Here is a 16,850-nt window from a genome sequence, read left to right as displayed (position 1 = left end):
GAAACAATCTTGGCCGCTAGCGTTCGTGCAAACGCTGAGTAACATTTCCGCTTGCATTCGCTTTAAAAAGAAATCGAAATTCTGTTGGTTTGTTTACTCATACTGGTGGGCGAAATGATCCAAAAAATGTTTTTATAATACCAAAACTTTAGATGACACTGAAATGTTTAATTCACACAGCAAAAACTAATGATAGCCTACCTAACATAAGTAAAAATTTCTCAAACTCATGAAACAAGTAAACCTACAGGAATGAATTAAAGAAACTAATTACAAGCAATAGGACAAAGAAATTGAATCAAACAAATATACAAATGTGTCAAGTAATATTTGTATATATGTATTTTGTATAATATTTGTACTGTATTTTATGTATTTGACAGATTTAAGGGCAATAAACAGCAAAAATGAAGCAGATGCTATGTGACTGGCGGCTTTATGGGTTTAAAGGGACAGTTCACCCCAAAATAAAAATTCTGTCTAAATTCTGTTAAGAAGAGAAGACATTGTTCAATAAAGTTGTTATTGTTTTCTTTGTGCACAAAAAGTATTATTGTAGCTTCATAAAATTATGGTTGAACCACTGACGTCACATGGACTATTTTAACAATGTCCTTACTACTTTTCTGGGACTTGAACAAGTCAGTTGCATTGTTGTCTATGCAGGGTCAGAAAGCTCTCGGATTTCATCAAAAATACCTTAATTTGTGTCCTGAAGATAAACAAAGGTCTTATGGGTTTTGAATGACATGAGGGTGAGTAATTAATGACAGAATTTTCATTTTTGGGTGAACTGTCCCTTTAACTGGAAGGGTTTAAAAACATGCAAATTACAAGCATTTGTGACTGCAACATCTTTCGAGTGTAACCGCTAATCCAAAATCTAAAGATAGAGTATGTTCGAATAATGTGTTCTTCTGGTACTTCTGGCAAAAAATCCTCTCCCTTCTACCACACGCTCTCTGTTCTCTGCAGTACCTCCTCCTAGCAACAATAATTGCAGCCATTTCAAGCGCAAAATAGTTTAAGACATGCTTTTTTCTGGCATTAAATAATGCCGCAAATGCCAGTAATTTGACGAGTAGTAAAACGCGTTGTGCAATTCATTTGAATACTCTCCTCCCATAAATTTTGCATCTGAAAAAGAAACTCTTACAAATGCATATTCAATAAGGTCAGGCGTAAAAATAACTGTTTCAGCACTAATTCTTCACTGCGCGTCTTTAGTAAAACCTGACAGTTCAATTTTAACGTCAAAAGACAGTTTGGGCTGGCGTAAGCTGTTAGTAAAACTGGCCCAAAAGATGTTAGACAGAATGTCTAAGTTGCTCTTTTCCATACAATGAAAGTGAAGGGTGACCACAGCTGTTCATTATATGTAAAAGAACAGCTTGGTCATTCTCCTAAGCATCTCCTTATTTGTTCCACAAAAGAAAGAAAGAATAGGTTTGAGACAACACCTATTTTTCGGTGAGCTATCCCTTTTCATCTTACGCACACAAGCAATAGTAACACTCACCTTAGAACTCACAGTAAAACGTAATAGACCGATAATGTAACGAACAGGGACAGAGATGTCAAATCATTTATTTGAACTAGTCCCTATGTGTAAGGAATGAGATATCAGTCTCCACTCAGCTATCTTCATCTCTTTCTCTCCCTCGGCCTCCTCTGTAATTCTGGACTGTAACACAGTGCTGTGTTATTATGTGATGACAGGCTGCGCTGTTTAAAGTGGCTGGTCATATATAATTCATGAGTGAAACAGCCTCTCCCTCCTTCATTTCTCAAACATCAGCACTTTCCACCATTCTAATGTCCCTCCGCGTGACGGCAAAATAAAGGACCCGGTCTGACGTGCGAGGGCTGCCCACGGCAGGCCTGACTATAACTCATTGTGCTGACTGCAACTCCCCTGCTTCTTTCTCTAGCTCGCCTTTTCAATTGTGAGCCCTGCCGATGAGATCTATTTATAACCCACTGATGTATCGAGAGGCATGGATCCACATTGTGTGACAATTCCATAAGAGATGCTTCCCCGTGGGGAGAGGAGGTAAGGACGGGATGGATCTGAGCAGACTCACTTGAAGGCGTAGCGCAGGAGGAAGCTGATTTTGCCGCAGGTGTCTTGCTTGCCATCCCCCTGGTCTCCCTGGCGCAGCCGGTAAAGTTCTGGTTTAATCTGCCCAATGCTGGTCAGCTGCTCACTCTTCTCCTCACCATGGAAATCAGGGCTGGAAAGCTGGTGAGTCATGGGCTTAGGCCTGGAGAGAGACCAGAGGGTGAACACACTCACACATGCACATGTATAGATAAACACAGTGACTGGGGGGCGCTTGGATGTGAACGCAAAAAAAAAAAAAAAAGTAAATGTCAAGCATTTACTCATCATGGTATTTGTTGCATTGCCTTCCCTAGTAAAAAAGTAATAGATTTAAAATGCATTTATTTTTATACTAGGTATAGTTCTAAGTCTATAAACATATTTTTTTATATCGCTTGAGATTTACTGATATAAAAGTTGTAATTAAACTTTGTTTGCAGTACTACTTGTGCACAATGCACATTTCTTAATATTGAGCCTAAAACGTCTTTTAATGTCACTTTTGATGAGGACTGTATGATTTTTAAATAATATCAGTCTTTAAATGCAAAATATTTAAAGTGTAACTAAAGTATACTTGCAATAGTTCCACTTTAGCACAGTCAGATATACTTCAGTACATCTTTAGTTGGACATCAGCACTACTTTGGCACAATTAAAGTGCATTAAGTACAAAATGAGTTGTTCCAATTTAGACTTTAAATATACCAGTTTAGTATACTAAAAGTACAACAGCAGGGTATTTTTATCAAGTATATAAAATGTAAATGTATTTTTAGTATACGTAGCATGAAATAAATATATTTTAAATACATTTCAAGTTTAATTTAAGCTAATTTAAATGATTTCTTTTATAGTTATGTTACAAAAAATACTGTAGTGCCATAAAAAGAATCTAATGAAAGACAAATTCCACATGTGTAAAATATCCATGTGTTTAACGGTCATAAAATAAAGCCTGTTAAGCAATATATAATATATATAATAATATAATTTCTTTATACATTTCTTTCTTTTTTAATGTGGTGTTATAACCATGCTTTCATGAAATTCACCCAATAAGGTATTTAACCCCAAACTTCTCCAGAGTCATGGTTGTGAAATGAATATATATTATTTAAATGTCAAGCATTTACTCATCATGGTATTTGTTGTCTTTAAATAATATTTTTACCATAGTATGTGAAATACTGCAAAAATACTGCACTGCCAGAATCAAATGAAAGACAAATTTCATAAAACTTAGAAGTAAAATACCCATGTGTTTAATTGTCATAACAAAATAACGCCTATTATATTTTATACTTTTTATGCAATATATGATATACATAATCTAATTTATTTATACATTTCTTCTTTTTCTGAATGTGGGGCTGACCATGCTCTCATGAAATTCACCCAGTAAGGTTGCTGTATCAAGGCATTTAAGATTGCTTAAAAATGGCTGTGAATTTTTTTTTGGAAAGTAATTAATACTTTAATTCAGCAAGCATGCATTAAATTGACAGAAAGTGACAGTAAAGGCATTTATAATGTAAAAAAAGATTTCTATTTCAAATAATCACTGATTTTATTACTGATTCCACTAAAATATTCAGCGGCACAATTGTTTTCAACATGCTAATCATAAGAAATGTTTTCTGAGCATCAAATCAGCATATTAAAATGATTTCTGAAGGATCATGTGACACTGAAAACTGGAGTAATGATGCTGAAAATTCAGCTTTGCCATCACACGAAATAAACTACATTTAAGGATACATTTAGAAAACAGTTATTTTAAACAACAATAGTATTTCACAATATTAAAGAACAGGAAAAAAAACTTTTAAGTTTGTGTAAAGCAATATTAAATATGTGTTCTGAGTTTGTCACCCCACAGAGAAATGTTATTAACCAAATTTCAGTGATAAAAATAATAAATAAAATAAGTTATCAAAATCTTAAAAAAATAAGCAGTATTCTCTGCTCTCAAACACTGGGGGCGTGTCCGTTGTCGGCACTGAAAACATGCCCATTCGCGGGAAAGCTGCCGCCTCCCTCAACTGTCAAATACAAATCATTTTAAATAAGAAGACAGTGCTGTTTTGTAAATCATCGCAACCAGGAAATATGCATTTACGTGATGAAGGCATAGCTAGCTAGCAAACTGCAGGCTGTAGTAACTAATGGTAGCGACAGTAACTCGTGATTGAACAGATGAACCACTAATGCTAATGCACTCTAGTTATTATAGTGAAGGGCCCATGCTCAGCAGCTCCAGTGCATCATCGAGACATAATTTCAGGCCTGCCCAAAAAATCTTGAACACAAAAACAGTGCAAAACTGTTTTAACGGCACAATTCAGTACTACATAATACACAGTCTTTGTAACGTGTTTTCAGCACTACATTTATAAAGTGTTTAGAAACAATTCTCTGAATTGCCTTTACACAGACTTTAAACAGTAGGGTATGTAAGACAAAAAAAAACAACAACACAATTTTACTTTACAATATAACATTCCGCATACACTCTGCAAGACACAAACCACACACTCACTCCATCATCCTGTAACACACACACACAAATAGAAAGCACAGACAGGAACAAGAAGAGAAGGTCACTGACCTAGTGGTGACCTGCTGCTGGGAGTGGGCATTGGGTAGGTCTTTCGCAGCTGAGCCTCCTTCTGTTGCCGGGGGCAACTCGGGAGATGTCTGGCTCAACTTAAGGTTTGCTAAAAATGAGAGAAAGCATAAGCCATAGAAAAGATGAAAGGGGTAGTTAAGAGAATGGAGTATAATTAACAACAATCACTGCCTCTTAGGTCTCACAAACAGTAAAGTAGTGCTTCTGAGTTTGATACACAGCAGACTTTTGCTCACCAGCATTGTTGGGATACGAGTCCATGTCTAGGTAAGAATGCTCCTGCATCTCCTGCGGACCCCCAACCACACCCCCTACTACCAGCCCCCCTCCGCTCTCCACCCCCATTAAGTCGGAGAAATGGGGGTGATGCTGACCATGCTGCGAGAGCGAGGGGTACAGCGAGGAAGAGGAGTGAGTATCTTTTCTCTGCAACAGGGGAGGAAGGAGCGAGGAGCCCCCTCCACCTCCGACCCCACCTAAACTCGCCCCGCCGGGCAGGAGCCCCGACGTCAAGCTCAGACCCCCGCCTTCCTTATCTCTCCACGGCAACCAGCACAGCTTCCAGGAGACGAAGAGAGAGACAGAGAGCAGCACGATGCCACAGAACGTTACAATGACGGAGAGCAGACTCACTGAGATCTCTGAAACAGAGAGAGGGAGAGAGAGAGGAGAGGAGAAGAGGAGTGAGAGTTTGATTTATTACAACCTTGAGAGGTAACAAAAATCGCAGGGAATTTAATGATTCTGTTTCAAATTCCAATGAACGCTTCCGGTTCCTTTATAATTACACTAATGATTCTTTTAGGACTTGAATAATTGCTTCTAACTATTTACTAAACACATATACTTTACAGGGCTGGGTAAAAATATTGATTTCTTTATTTTAATTTTTACGAAACTAGACTGATTTTTAAATATCAAGAATCGATTAGTCTAGCCTGTTTTCAGTTAATGAACGGAATATTGTAGCGCACCTCCCATCCAATAAATCATAATAAGCTTTGTGCTTTGTTACTTATGATATGAAACAAAGTCTCAGATTTCAAATTCTGTCCATTTCATTACAATATTCAAACAATAAATGCCGCTTTGGCGCTGTTTAATGTGGAGTGACAGATCGCTGTAGCATCTTAGTTCAAGAGAAGCACCAGCACAAAGCACACGTGAACTGATCGTCTCTTCCACTTCGATACCTGTTACAGCAAGAGATAAATATGAATAAACATCCGAAGTAACCGAAATCCGTATCCTTTCTCATGTAATCCCTCAATCAGTGTTTCAACAGCTTGTAAACAATGTCACATAACATCACATTTACCTCATATTCAATTACCATGAACTCATTAGTCAGCTTTAAAAATGAACTCTAGAGAAGAGAATTTGCTAAATATATGCACCATATAACTCACTATATTTCTTTACTGTTCATCAGTGTTATATTTATGTTTGAATAAATCCGTCAAGTTTTTATGACAGTCACCATTTAAATGTTTACATTTCAAAACACAAATTGGACTAGAAATGTAATTGTTACTTTATTATTATAATTTAATTGAGTGTAATTTAAGCGTTTGTATACAAATCATTTTATTTTAACCTTCAATATTATAGTTATGTAGTACCAACTGACTCTCATGTCTATTTTACAGCATTAGTTAAGAGTTTTTTTTCCTCTTAAGAAAATTTGCCATTTACTGTACCTGATATATGTGACCCTGGACCACAAAACCAGTCTTAAGTAGCACAGGTATATTAGTACCAATAGCCCAAAATACACTGTATGGGTCAAAATTATGGATTTTTCTTTTTTGCCAAAAAATAAGTAAAAGATCATGTTCCATGAAGATATTTTGTTAATTTCCTATTAGTAAAGCAATTTAATGATTCTGTTTTAAATTCCAATGAAAGCTTCTTGAAAACTGTATAACATTATTATTTTTAATTAAAGTTCCATTACAATGCATACAAAAACACGCACAAAATTAATCCTTTAGAGCAATTTGCAAAAAATATAAATATATTTAATTAATATTGATATTTTAAAATTTCTGATTGCTATTACATTAAGTTAAGTACACAAGCCTTAAGTACACAATAGGCATTCTCGGTTCATTTCGAGTTGTGGTTCAGTGATCGATTCAGTCAGTGAGTGAGACATTAGACTGATTCAAACTGACAACTCACTGGCCTTTTTGACCAGATCATTATAAGGACACATTTTGTGACTAAATCCACTGTCAAAATCCTACCGTTTGGGTATTCTAGTGAGTGCCTATCTTTTCATTTAACTACCATTTCTCTTTTATTTTTGACTTCTCTTGTCTATTTATTATCCGTGTATAATTTTGCCATCTTTCTCTCTCATCACGTTCAATTCACATTGCGAGCTCACAACTCTGCTACAACATTGTTTCTTTTTTATAGGGCCGTAGATTGAGTAGCAGGACCATTAATGGAAACAAACATCATGGAAATCAATCGGTTATGCTATTTTTGTAACATGCAACTCAGTTCTCAGTTCCCAACTCTAGGTAACAAGCTTGATTGCATAACCTAGGAGGATGAACACAGAGACATTTGAAAAGAAAAATGTGCAAATGAGGTAGCGTTGGCAGACAGATGCTGCGCTTAGGGAATGACTGGAAGAAACCGAAGGAAGTGCAGAGAGAGAAAGAGAGAGAGAGAGAGAGAGGATCAGAAGGAGAAAAAGGAAAGGAGATGGCGCATTGTGACTGTAAATTACCACCGGCTCTCCCAACATTCACTAGCTCTTATCTGAATACAAAGCCAAGAAAACGATGGATTTATTTCCAAGCAGAAAAAGCGTCAATGCCAATGACAATTTCCACAAAGATGTCCTCTAAACTGTGATTAAGCCTTATGACTCTGTCTCTCACAGAGTATGAGCTTTCAATCATGCAGCCTTTAATAACAATTTCTAAGTGTGTGCATGAGTGAGTCACTTGAAAAAACGAGACTCTGGCAACTCGGTTTCAGCACCAGACTGAGCAGAACAGCTACTCTCCAACAAGCAGGGACAAACAAGTGCCTGCCAATCAAGGAAAACAAAGGGCCTGTCTGTCAGCCTGACTCTCGAGAGCTCTATTCAGATCTCACACCCACAGAGTTCCTCCGCTTACCCTGCACTCACTTCCTCAGACGCAACACCCACCAGCTCTAAAAGCCCCCAGGGTGGTTCTACCTTGAGCTACTCTGTAATTTCTATTATGCAAGGAGGTTATATCGTATGACTATCGCCCTTCATCTTCCCTTCCGTCATGCCGTCTTTCTCAGTTTTCGTTCCACCATCTTTGCTTCTGCTCCCAACTACTCTGTTTTCCTTCATGCATTGCTCACACATACGCAGGTCTCCAAAGAATTAGTCTGGGCTGGGCAAAATCAGAATTGGCTCCCTTTCAATTTATAATTTATAATTTTAATTGAATTGGCCACGTCTCACAGGATGTTGGAATGGAATTTAAACTGGAATAACAGGAAGAAAAATTCTTTGGATTGCAAACAGAGGGATTTCAGTAATCCAACATAAAATGAGAAAGAACAAAAAACGTCAAAGTCTGAAACATGAGGTTTGCCTCTCCTATGGAAGCCTTTGGTAAAATCAGAGCATTATGAGAAATTGTGTTCTTTCACCTAACATGAGAGCAGTATATAATACATTTGCTTAGTAATACATATAAAAAAAAGGTTAAATCAATTAAGTTATATTCACACATACATATTTCCTACTGTAAATATATCAAAACTTAATTTTTGTTTGGTAATATGCATTGCAAAAAACGTAATTTGGACAACTTTAAAGGCAATTTTCTCAGTATTTAGACTTTTTTGCACTGGTTTGTGGTATATGGTCACATATGGTATATATATACACCATAACCGACTGATTTTCATGATGTTTGTTTCCATTAATGGTTCTTCATATATATATATATACACACACACATCTACCTTATATCATAGGTAAATCTACCTCCTTAAATCCATCTTTGGTTTCCTCCTGAGTGTTTCAATAAATATACACATAATGTTTGTGTTTTAAAATGTATAAAGATTGTAAAATTATGCAAATCCAAATCTAAATTATCAGCTGTCTTTTACAATTTAAAAATTAGCACTTTTTAAATTAGCACAAGTTAAAAATAGCACTTCTTCCTGTTTCACCTTGTTACTGTATGCTTGACAGCATTAATACCCTTCAGCAATAGTGCACATATGGACCAGACCATAAGCCAACAATTATGAAATTTTGATTTCATTTCTGAAACCTTGGCATGACTGCACAAAGATACAGTCTCTTCTAAAACATTACAGGAAAGATATCATGCTTTCCATCCTCATCTTACACCGCCTTCATCATTCGTCGCCTTTGCCTCTCCTATCGTCTCCTTCTCCTTTCTCCCCCTCCATCTTACTCCTCTCCTTCCACCCCCCCCCTCACCCTTCCTCATGCTGTTTTCCTTCTTCCTTTCTCTGTACTTTCTGTCTCTCTTTGGTGAATAATTCATCAGTCTCTGTATGTCATTAATCACTACTTGTTCAAAGATATGATCAGAGAGAGAGACAGAGGGAGGAGAGAAGGGACTGATATGTCAGCTTGAAGAACAAGACGCAGATAGAGAGAGCGAGAAAAAGGTAAATAGGAGGAGAAAACGGAAGAGGGTGGGACAAGAAAGGAGATCAGAGATACGTATGGAGGAAAACGGGTGAGGAAGAAAAGACAATGGTGATGAAGCATTAGTTCTCAAGGAAAACAGGATTTTTTTCAATATGGCAGACTTCAATGGGGATCAACGTATTAAAGGTCCAAATTGCAGTTTCAGTGCAGCTTCAATGGGCTCTACACAATCCCAGACTATGAATAAAGGTTTTATCTAGCGAAACGATCTGTCATTTTCTAAGAACAATACAAATTTATATACTTTTTAACCACAAATGCTCATCTCGCACTAGCTCGACTTCACGCATTAAGTAATCACGTTGGAAAGGTCACGAGTGACGTAGGCAGAAGTACCGACCCAGTGTTTACAAAGCTAACATGCAAAGAAAGTCAAACGCCCTTTACAAAACAGGTAAAACAATGATGTTGGATGATTTTAAAGTTGGAGGAGAAAAAGAGATGGTGTTTTTGCCCTACCCTACCATTTCTGACCAAAGTACGCAGATGGAGAACTAACGACACGTGACCTTTCCAACGTGATTACGTAATGTGTGAAGTCAGGGTAGTGCAAGAAAAGTGGTTAAAAAGTACATTTTTATTTTTTAAAGAAAATGACCAATCGTTTCACTAGAAAAGACCCTTATTCCTCAGCTGGGATCGTGTAGAGTCCTTTGAAGCTGCATTGAAACTGTAATTTGGACCTTCAACCCATTGATCCCCACTGAAGTCCACTAAATGGAAAAAAATCCTGGAATGCTTACCTCAAAAAACTTAATTTCTTTGCGACTGAAGAAAGAAACACATAAACATTTTGGATGACATGGGGGGTGAGTAAATCACCAGGAAATGTTCATTCTGGAAGTGATCTAATCCTTTAACTAATTACACTCATAACAATAATTAATTGTGTTAAAATTGTGATAACATTTCTGTTGTCTCACTTCAATGACATTGCTACCTGTCATTTACCAGTGTATTTAAACGTTCAGTCCACCCTATTCAGGTTCATTAGTCCCAAGACATTAATTTTAATCGAATGTGAACAACGGCAAAATTATGGATTGCCAAAAGAGAAGCTATTTTAAAACAGCCTGAAGTTTCAAGGCTATAAACTGAGAATAATTTATATACTACTTAAAAATGTAGGCAGCTGTTGTTTCTCCCCAGACCTAGAGTGTTAGGTGGGCCACAATTTTTGTTTTACTGTGGCCCACCAGCTAAAAATTTGAGGACCACTGTAAAACTCTTAACTATGTTTTATGCCATTTCTAGCTGGTCATAAATCAGTCACTAACTGATACAAGCCGGTCATCAGTTGTTTGACTAGCGACCATGATCCAAAAATCAGCATAAGCAGATAGAAACTGGAAATGAGCAGCCTAGACCACCCATTTAGAAACCACCTAAAACATATTCACTGCCACATATTTCCATCTTTAACCACAGTGGTTTTCAAACTCTGAAACTTCAGTTGGTAGACAGCAGTAAAACAAAAATTGAGGACCATATATCACTCGAGGTCTGGGGAAAAACAACAGCTACCTAAATTTTTAAGTAGCATATAAATTATTTTCAGCTTGTAGTCTTGAAACTTGAGGCTGTATTGTAGCAATTATTTTGTGCATTGTTCAAATTTAATTGAAATGAATATCTTGTAGCTAATGAACCTGAATGCAGTGGACTGAACATTTACGTTCACTGGCATATAACAGGTAGTTACGCTATTAAAATCAGAACCCCATATCCCAAAACCCAGATGACAGTTTTAAGTGGATTTTCCAGCAGGGAGCTGACAGAAAGGAAGAATGAAAAAGAGGGAAAAAAAAACAAGGACATATCAGAGGAAAGAGGGAGATGGGGAAAGGGGGAGGGGCCAGGAAGGAGCTAACAGATTAGTGTACATGTTGAAGCAGACACATCGGTTGACTGGTCAAGATAACACATTCACTCCACACGTCGAAGGTGAGGAAAAGAGAGAGATAGCGCCAGAAAGGGGTTAATAAAGTCCGCAAGCGTTCCCCTGTGAGAAAAACAGGCCCGGAAAAAAAGTGGACAGTGATGGAGAGAGAGAGAGAGAGAAGGATGGCTGGTGCGGGAGAGGCTGAACTGCAGGAATGAAAGATGTGGAGCCAAACAAACGGACACTGATGGAGGGAGAACTAAACACGGGAGGGGTTTGGGATTAGAAAGGTTAATGTATTGATCTGCTTGCAAAGAAAAAAGACTGTTCTGAAGCAGTATATCTGGAGAGGGAGTTTGATCTACAAACTCTGGGTTGGCTGAACCAGGAGGATCGGCGTTCTGCCCCGTCGCTAAGCTTTCATTTCATCTTGTCTCATAGACTTTTCCACACCATCACCACCTCCTAAAGAGATGGGTAGGGTTGCACCAGCCCATCACAGACTCTCAACTGTGTACTTAATTTGGTTGCATCATTTCTTCTTAAAGCAAGAGTGGCCAATAATTCGTCAGCTGTCCGTGCAGGAATGTGCAGTTGCATAATATGACATTTACTTTTATCTAACCAATAAGCCTTCAAATTTGTAAACCAATGTAGCCTTGAATTTAATTTTCTTTTTCTAAACACATTTTTGCCTCATTATTCTTCTACAATAATAAATTATAGGTTCCTTGAGTTTTAAAAAGATAAAAAGACAGGACATACAATTAATACATATATAACATATGTATTACATAATAATAATAAATATTCAAGAAACATACACGCTACCAGTCAAAAGATTTTTAAAGTTGTTTAAAGTCTCATCTCCTCACCAAGCCTGCATTTATTTGATTCAAAGTACAGCAAAAAAAAGTAAAACATGGAAATATTTGTACTATTTAAAATAACTGATTTCTATTTAAATACATTTTCATTAAAAATCTTACTGTTCAAAAACTTTTGACTTGTAGTGTAAACTTATTAAAACTCATCAAACTGCTGGTTTTTTTATGAAAATACAGTAAAAACTGTAACACCGTGAAATATTATTTCAAAAAGTAATTTAATCCTGTGAAAAAGCAGCATTTTCAGCATCATTACTCCAGTCTTCAGTGTCACAAGATCCTTCAGAAATCATTATAAAATGCTGATTTGCTGCTCAAGAAACATTTGTGCTGCTTAATATTTTGTGTAAACTATTAAACATTTATTCAAGGTTTCAAAATTAATTTGAAATGGAAATCATTTACTCACCCTCATGTTGTTTCAAACCTGTATGAGTCTTGCTGAAGTCTTGCTGAACACATAAGATATTTTGAAGAATTATCAGTTGAAGGTAGCCAAAGACTTCCATAGTTTTTTTTTTCTTTTAATACTATCAACGGCTACAATCAAATGTTTTGTTTCCAATATTAACACTAAAATATCTTTTTTTGTGTTCACACAGGTTTGAAATAACACTAAAAAAATTAATATCTTTTTTTGGCTGTTCACCCTTTACAGGTTTGAAAAATAACTGTCCCTGAACTTTTGAAAAAACAGTGTGATGACAAATCTTACTTCCACCACTGTTTTTACTGTGCTCTTATCATTTTTGGCTCACTGTTAACTCACTGTTAATAACATTTATGTATTTCCAGATCTAGCTGAGTTGACATGGCAATAAGAAATGCAAGCATGAAGTGAAGTGCTCATTTTAGCTAATTTATGGAAATGTTTTGAGCAAATGTTTTAATTTATTCGTCCTCATTTTAAAGGTGTTAATTGTATTTATCGACTTAACTCTTATTCCTAATTCTCACGTATAAATCACATTGAGAGACAAGAGTTTATTTTATTAAATAAAATGGTATGTTCCAATTTTTAAGAGCAAAAAAAAATGTGTATTCAAGATGGTCATCGCCAGCAGTAAGAGGAAGATGGACGTTTAAGCTCTTAAAACATTTATTTGCACATTTTGCACATCTACTCGAAATAAACACCCTTTTTGGATGGGCTCCCATGCTTTTGCTCCTTCTTGTGACTTCTCAGGTTGTTATCGCAAACAGATATTTAGTAGTGAGCAATTCGATAAGTATTTTAGTGCTTCTCTATGCTAAAATTAGGCTAAATTGGAGTTTACACATGGAATACAGTCAGTCTAATCTTTGGTGTTTATTCCATCAGCAAATATAGGCATTCACACAATTTCATTCTCACTTTGACTTAACACCCTGCAGTTCAAGAGGAATCAAACATGAGAGTCACTTTTGGGATTTTATCCTGAGCTGGCTAATAAATGCACTTTCATATAAAATAGAGAGTGGCGAAAAGTCTTCAGATAAAGCCGCAAATCCAAATCGAAATGTTCAATCCTGCTTTACGACTAAGCGGTAACTGACCGTGGCTTATACAAAGACTCGGGGTTAAAAATAGTCTGTTTCACCTTGTTACACTATGCTTGACAGCATGACTACCCTTCAGCTGTAGTGCACATATGGGCCATACTGTGAGTACAGAAGAGTTTAAAGAGCCTAAGGCAGCTTCCCTCAGTTTCCCACTAATTAATACTATGGTAAGCTGCCCGTCCCGCTCAGCTATGCAAGTCACTGTTTTGCAGTGCATTCAGCAAAACAACATCATAAACCATGTTTCCCTCAGCTACATTAGTGCTTTCCAGCTTTTGATCATCAGCAAGGTGTCAGATGTTTTCTTTAGCAGATGGTTTGTATGTCTTTGACTTGAACTGCTCACTTTGCTTACATAAGTGAGAGTCAGACTATCATTCACACAATCGATTTGAAATCATGTATTATATTGCAGTCCCTTATAAAGTTACAAGCCACTGACATGTCAGTGGCATTTTCACTTGCATTAGGTGCTTGCTGAGTGATAATCTTCCGTTGCACTACTTGGAAATTTGGTATGGTATTACTATTTATATTGCATTCTTCACTTGGACAAATTGCTTGTGTTATTCACATTTGTGTTATTCACAAGTCACTTTTGGCTAAAAGCCCCTGCTAAATGAATAAATGCAAAATGTAAATGTAATTTTAGACCCTGCTTCTAGCATCCTTCATGATACCAAATGCAGGATTCAATCCAGCACCACCTTAATAACTAATGACCGACATTTAGTCATTATGTCAAAAACTGTTACTGTAAGCAAATGTCCAGAATGCATTAAAAATGGCTGTATTTATTAGAATAAACATGCAAAATATCTTTAAAGCACTAACATTCACTTCACCAGTGTTTTGGTTTTAGCATGATTCCATGAATGAAACACTTGCTTGCACTTCAAGAAATTGTTTAAAGGAAAAAAGCATTTTTTAAATGTTAAAGGGATAGTCCACCTAAGAATGTAAATTCTGTCATCATTTACTCACCTTCATGTCGTTTTAAACCTGTATGACTTTTTCTTCAGCAGAAGACAAAAAGGGTTTTTTAAATAACATTTTAAATGTTTTTGTCCATACAAATAAGATGGTGCATGGTGACATTTAAAAAAAAAAAGAAAAACTGAAGAAACAAGTCAAACAGGTTTGTAAATGAGGAAAGCATTTTTATTTTTGGATGAACAATCTCTTTAAGAAAAAAAAAAAACACTGATTAGTTTTAACCGTCAGCCTCCTCCATTTGTGTGATTGTTGGGCGTTTGGAGACCCTAGGAAGGAAAGCCTACGCACTTCATTTCTTCTCCTTTTTTTCACAAGGAGCTTAGAGCCATTTCAATTACCTGCGGTTGTGCCATTTCATATTAAAGAGAATGCAAGTCCAATTCCATTTCAATCACTGGCCACTTGGGAATTTAAACAATAATGACTAAATCTGTAAACAGGACAGTCTCACTCTGAACACAGCATCCAGCCATAACACCTGTGGTGGGCATGGCGTGAATACAAATACAAAACGGCCAGGCGCAATTACATGAACGAGCAGCTTTTACCAGAGAGGCTCTTTTCTGGTCTCATGACTCACTGAGGTGGGCTGATGATGAAAATTACCCTTTTAGGCCATTTGTCAGGTCCAAGTCAATATTTTGGTTAGAAGTCAGACGTAAATCATCGCAATTCATGCTTTGAATAGGCTTTAAAGTGATAGTTCTGCCAAAAATGTAAATTCTGTCATCATTTACGACTCGCACTCCTGTCATTTCAAACCTGTAAGACTTTCTTCTCTGAAACTTCAGAAGACTTAGAATAAGGTCATATGGACCGCTTTTTTGATGCCTTTGCATCACCTTTGTAGTTTGAGCGCTCCGGTCCCCATTCATTGTTCTTGCATGGAAAAGTTTGCGTCTGGCGCAGCGGCTCCTTTTGTAGTCCATTAAAGAATTAATTCACTTGCAGAATAAAAAATTCCTGATAATTTACTCACCCACATGTCACCCAAGATGTTCATGTCTTTCTTTCCTCAGCCAAAAAGAAATTAAGGGTTTTGCTCATCTTGCACTAGCTCTGCGATGCGTGTCCACGATTTCATGCATTGCCTATTCACACTGGAAAGATCTTGTGGGGTTAGTTCTTTATCTGTGTACTTCGGTTCAAAAAGGTAGGGCGAAAAACATCTAATTTTCTTCTCCAACTTTAAAATTATCCAACATCGTTGTTTTAACTTTTTTGTAAATAGCGTTTGACATTCTTTGCCTGTTTGCTTTGTAAACACTGGGTTGGTACTTCCGCCTACATCATGTGTAACCTTTCCAATGTAATTACGCAACACATGGAGTGTTAAGCTAGTGCAAGACAAGCATTTGTGGTTAAAAGTATATATACATTTTATTTTTATTTTTTTAGAAAAAGACAGATTGTTTCGCTAGATAAGACCCTTATTCCTAGGCTGGGATCATGTAGAGCCCTTTGAAGCTGCATTGAAACTGGGTCATTCTGTGTCAAATTAACCAAATTTCAAAAACTTCCCCAGCTCAAATTTTTGATTTTGCTAACATTTTTTCTGAGAAAACATAAACGTGTATTGTGATGAAAGCCAAAATATTAAATGTCATAGATGAATATTTACTGAGTAATCCAATATTTTGTAGAGGGAGGTCAAAATGGCAATTTTCACCTGAGATTCAGAGTCAAGTTGACTTCAGAAAGATAACAGCATCCTTATCTTGTTTTTACACAGAGATTGATAGTACTATTAGTAAAATCTGTTGACTTTAGCAATCTTTGCATTATGCGCCAATGGTGACCATTCAAAAATGGGGAAACGGCACTCTACATACCTGTAACTCAGGAAGTATTGCAGATATTTTAATGCCCTTTTAGATACTGGGTCTTAACAAACTTTCCTTTTGGTATCTCTATTTTTAATGCCCTATGAGATTCAGTTCCAGAGAATTTCAAATGGGCTCCAGGAGTAAATTATTAAAATTTACACATTTTCAGTGATCAAAAACCAAATGTGGGTCAAAAATATGATACTTCTTTTCTTTTGAAGAGGAATGTCTGAAGAACAAATAATGTTGAAACTAGAGATGCATCTCATTTCCTTCTGTCAAGAC

The 16,850-nt window shown here is 36.6% G+C and overlaps 1 protein-coding gene across 1 annotated transcript in view; it reads right to left on the bottom strand.

Annotated features, from left to right (window-relative positions):
* The window catches only part of syt3 (synaptotagmin III), a 59,276-nt gene that overhangs the window by 30,911 nt on the left and 11,515 nt on the right, over positions 1-16,850 (bottom strand). Inside the window, exons 4-6 of the mRNA XM_051106227.1 lie at positions 4,973-5,377; positions 4,716-4,824; positions 2,085-2,264 (exon numbers count right to left, since the gene is read on the bottom strand). Of these exons, the coding sequence (XP_050962184.1) occupies positions 2,085-2,264; positions 4,716-4,824; positions 4,973-5,377 (694 nt within the window). The remainder of the gene's footprint in view (positions 1-2,084; positions 2,265-4,715; positions 4,825-4,972; positions 5,378-16,850) is intronic.

The sequence above is a fragment of the Labeo rohita genome, chromosome 3 (genome assembly GCF_022985175.1).
Source record: "Labeo rohita strain BAU-BD-2019 chromosome 3, IGBB_LRoh.1.0, whole genome shotgun sequence".
Taxonomy (NCBI): Eukaryota; Metazoa; Chordata; class Actinopteri; order Cypriniformes; family Cyprinidae; genus Labeo; species Labeo rohita.
The sequence above is the reverse complement of the archived record's forward strand: the minus strand, read 5'-3'. Positions and strand labels throughout refer to the sequence as shown.